General features: G+C 34.1%; 1 protein-coding gene across 1 annotated transcript; it reads left to right on the forward strand.

Moving 5' to 3' along the window:
- LOC124833344 (la protein 1) lies at positions 1 to 4,451 on the forward strand. The gene is made up of 10 exons (XM_047307805.2): positions 1 to 140; positions 228 to 306; positions 575 to 724; positions 1,559 to 1,701; positions 2,068 to 2,216; positions 2,622 to 2,723; positions 2,806 to 3,151; positions 3,446 to 3,593; positions 3,842 to 3,920; positions 4,201 to 4,451. Exons 1-10 carry the CDS (start codon positions 93 to 95, stop codon positions 4,289 to 4,291), a joined length of 1,335 nt encoding a protein of 444 aa, XP_047163761.2. The 5' UTR covers positions 1 to 92; the 3' UTR covers positions 4,292 to 4,451.
- Positions 4,452 to 4,662: the final 211 nt, after the last annotated feature.

Consider the following 4,662-nt stretch of genomic DNA (forward strand, 5'->3'; position numbering starts at 1 on the left):
AGAAAAGAAATTGCAAATTTTCTAAAAACTTAAAAACCCTACACTCTCTTGCTTTCCCTCTCTGAAACCGCTCTTTGATTCGGTTCTGAACAATGGCGACGTCGCTGGACGATGAAACTGCGAAGAAAGTCGTACGACAGGTTTGCAACAGTGGTTTTTTCCTTTAGCCATTCTACACTCCTTCGCGTCGTTTATTCAACTTTTGTTTGCGTTTTTTTCCCAAACAGGTGGAGTTCTACTTCAGTGATAGCAACCTTCCCACAGACAAATTTTTGAAGAAAACCGTCAGTGAAAGCGAAGATGGCAGTATCCTTCTTCTTTATTCCGCGTTTGTTCCCTCGTAAATTGCTTCAAATTTGTAGCGTTTCGGTTAAGTGATTAAATGGATTTTTGTTCACAAGGAAACATAGCCTTAGAACAACAAATTTTTATTAGGAGTCTCGACATTGTGTTTGATCCTGTTGCTTTTCTGATTCCATTAAAACCTATTTAATCAATCAAAGCATGTGGCTAATTGTTTGTTTTTTTGCCTTTTGGGATTTTGTTTGTCTTGACTTTTCTTGCAACCACACAGTGGTTAGTTTGGCTCTTATTTGTTCTTTTAATCGGATGCGAAAGCACCTCAAACTAGAGGAAGTTAAGTCGGCTGAGGTGCCCGATGATACAGTCAAAGCTGTTGCTCAAGCTTTGAAAGATTCGACTTTGGTCAGAGTCTCAGAAGATGGTTAGTTTCTGTTTTGATGCATGTGTTTGGTTTTGTAAAACATGAGGTTTTGTAAAAAAAAAACTGTGGTTTTATTCTGGCGACATTAAGTTAATATTTATTCATCATTAAAGAATCTAAGATTACTGTAGATTCCTCTTAGCTTATTGGTTGTGTAAATTCTTTCTTTATTGTCGGTAGTTCAGACTTGGAGACTGTGTTTTCCCCTTGCCATGCTGTAGCAATGTGAATAAGTTGTCGAACTAAGCTTTTTTCTTTTTTTCCCCTTGGGTTCTGTTTCTACCTTCTTGCCATGCTTCTTATGATAAACATGATAAAAATTATTCTTCTGAACATCTTATTTCCCCAACGTTTTGTTCACTATTGAAATAAGTTTTATGGTGATTTCTTGTAATGGTTATGGTGCTTTTGTTTTTTAATTGTTTAACACATTTTAGGGGTTATTGAAATGAGTGGGAGAGGAATCAAATGGTCATAAGTTAAATTTAATTTTTAACTTTGTTTTATGTTTCTTGGGGTGAGACTATGGATGAAAATGCTTGAAAACTAAAGAATTATTTTATTGATCTCAATCACACCAATTACATTCTCATCTTCTCTCATTCGATAGTGGGTGACACAATTCCTTATAAACTTGGCTAAGGTAGGCTCTGAATAGTTTTGATAACATCTTAGTAAGTGGGCTTATGTCTAATTCAACCTCACAAAACTAACTTGTAAGATGAGGTTTGGACTCACTTATATACTATAATATGACCTTTATCTCTATCTGATATGAACTTTTTAACCTTTATATATAAAAAGATTTTTCATATTTGTTTATTTATATTTCAGGGAGCAAAGTTGGCAGGTCAACTAAGCTTCTGAAGCCAGAAGAGGTAATTGAGCAGGTAGAGATAAGAACAATTGCTGCATCGCCATTTCAATATGATGTTAAGCTTGAAGATGTGGAGGCATTCTTTGGTCAATATGCCAAGGTATTGTATAGATTGAAGCTATCTTTTGTATTATAACTTTTTGGCTTGGGGGAATTGTAGTTCCTCTCCTAATTGTTATTGATTTTGATGTATGGTATGTGGCAACTGGAGTGAAAACTGTATAAAAGTTTATTAAGTATCTTGATGTGAAACTAGCGCAGAATTGATTTGCTTCTTATAAATAAATTGTCTTCACTTTTAAAGATAAAATTCTGGAGTTTTATTGCACTTGTTGATCTTACATTCTTCAGATTATAGGTAACTTCAATGATTAAAAAGTGTGTACGATGGTCCTGGTGGTAGAGAGTACCTTTTGATAATTTATATTACGTAACAAAAGGGATAAATTCTAGTTTTCTCTTCCAGGTTAACAGCGTGCGGTTGCCTCGCCATGTTGGAGACAAAAGGATTTTTTGTGGCACTGCTCTTGTTGAGTTTTCATCAGATGAAGAAATGAAATTATTTTTGAGGCAAAGTCTTGTCTATGCGGGGGCTGAGCTAGAGTTAAAGCCAAAGTAAGAATGCTCATATTGATTCAGTACTTGGTCATTTTTTGATCAATTATAATGAAAAAGTATTTTATATTTTTTTTTCTTCTGTAAATTAGAATAATTTCTTATGTAAGTGGAAGAAAGGTAGGATAGTCCAATATTTTATGTCAAATTCCTTTGAAAAAGTAGATTGCTAACGGGTTTGCAATTATTGATATTTGTAATAGGTCAAAAGACAAGAAAAAAATGTGTATTGATTGTAGCTGCTTTACAGCCAGTTTACTTTCGTATCATTACATTGAAAATTTGAACGTAATGCATTTCGGTTGCAACGTTGGGTTTTGTTCTACAATTAGAATTTTAGAACGTGAAGACAGTGTACATAAGCATATTATCTAATGTTGTTTATGTTTATTGTATCCAATTCAGGAAGGACTTTGACGTGCAGAGAGAGGAAGAATTAAAAGAGCAAGAAAAATTCCGTCCACATGGGGGTATAGATCACCAAAATAACATTCATACAGAAGCAGAGTAAGATACTGACAATTCTTTTTATCCCTGCTCCTACAAGAAAACAGATAAATTTAGTAGCTAATTATCTATTTTTTTGCAGCTACCCTAAAGGCTTACTTATAGCCTTCAAGCTAAAAACTATTTCTGATGAAGTTCCTTCAGAACAAAATAACCCTGAACAACAAACCAATGATGCTGATGATATCTCCAAAACCGATCAACAAAATCCATCTGAAATTGCTGCTGAGGAAAGTGGTAAAAAGATATCAGAAAATGATGAGAATGATAAAGAAAACAGTGAGGTGAGTGAAGGAAAAGGGACTGAGGGTGAGGAAAAGAGTAAAGAAACTGATGGAAAAAATTCTGCTACTCTGGACAAGGACAACAAGTTTGTTGTCTCACGAGAGGATTTGAAAGTTGTCTTTGAGAAGTTTGGTACCGTGAAGGTAATTGGGTTTTCCTCTTTTCTTTGGCTATTCGGGCTTGGTGTCTATTGTTTTATTTTTGTCCATTTTACATCTATGTACTTATTATATTTGCCACTTTCTTCTTTTTGGAGTTTCATGCACTTCTAAAATGATACCTTTTGCTTAGTTTTTTGAATACCCAGGTTGTGGGTTCAACTAATCTGTCTCACTTTCATTCTTTAAACCCTAAAAAATTGGTTATTAATTTATTATATAACTATTTGACTGAACCGATCAAGACTTGTATAAACTATATACTGTTTGGCTGTTCAGTACATTGATTTCAAGGTTGGAGAAGAGTCCGGATATATCCGATTTGAAGAACCTGAAGGTGCTCAGAAAGCTCGTGCAGCAGCAGTTCTTTCTGAAAAGAACGGCTTAGTTGTCAAGAATTGTATTGCTACTCTGGATCCCGTGACTGGTTTGTTTCACTTTTGATATAATTTTTCATGAGTTATTAATATGCATTTGTTTGGTAAAAGGCCCACTTTATATCTTGATCAACAAAATTTCTCATCTACCTAATTAGTTTTTCCTTCATCATCACTAATAAGTTACTCATCACATGTGCTGATGCAATTAAAGGACATTGTTGGATAAATTGACTGATACTGACGCAATCTTCTTTGTGTGGTTAATCTGAGAGCTGTTGTTCTGGTATGGTTTCAGGTGAGGTGGAGAGAGAATACTGGAGCCTGCTTCGTGGTAATCAGGAAAAACTCAGAGGATGTATGAATAACCGAGGAAGGTAAAATGAGTAACTCAACCATGTCTTGAATAAGCCATTATTGGTTCCTCTTTTATTTTTGGTTGGTAAAAATTTGGCCTATTTCTTATGGTTTTAAAAAAGGTATTCATTATGTGTGTGCCTTTTTGTGCCAAACAAATGGCTATCTGTCATTTTTTTCATGTAAGAATAATGAACATAACACTCTTAGTCACGCGAAAACCATTGTATGTTGAGACCAAATATTAAGAAATGTTGGTAAACATTCGGAAATGACACGTTCTCTTCCATTCGATTGCAGGGGAAGAAAGCATGGGAGAGGGGGTAAATTCAACCGGTCTCGAGAGAATGAATCTGCATTAAATCGGCCAAATAAAGTTAGAAAGTTTTAACTGTATACAGATTAATGGTTATAGATGAGTTTAGATATGAGGTTTTTATGTTGCTGAGACGTATTTGACATCTAAAGTTATTATGTTATTTTTGTAACCTCTCAGCAACCTAAAATCAGATCTGTGAATTATCCTTAATGGATTAGATGACTTCGGGTTAGTTTGTAACACTTTTTTTTTTTTTTTCAGTTTTTGGTATTATAATTTAATGAATGCACACCCTTTTCTCTTTAATAAACATTTTTGTGGAAAATATTTTGACCTGCACTTCCGTACTATTATTATTTCTTTGTATTTTTTTTCTGCATAAATCTCCTCTATAGGGTTTGGTATTTTTAGTTTAGAAGTTTATTTAAATATTAAGTTAGTTT

Source organism: Vigna umbellata, chromosome 1 (assembly GCF_029865625.1).
Source record: "Vigna umbellata cultivar VRB3 chromosome 1, Vumbellata_1.0, whole genome shotgun sequence".
NCBI lineage: Eukaryota > Viridiplantae > Streptophyta > Magnoliopsida > Fabales > Fabaceae > Vigna > Vigna umbellata.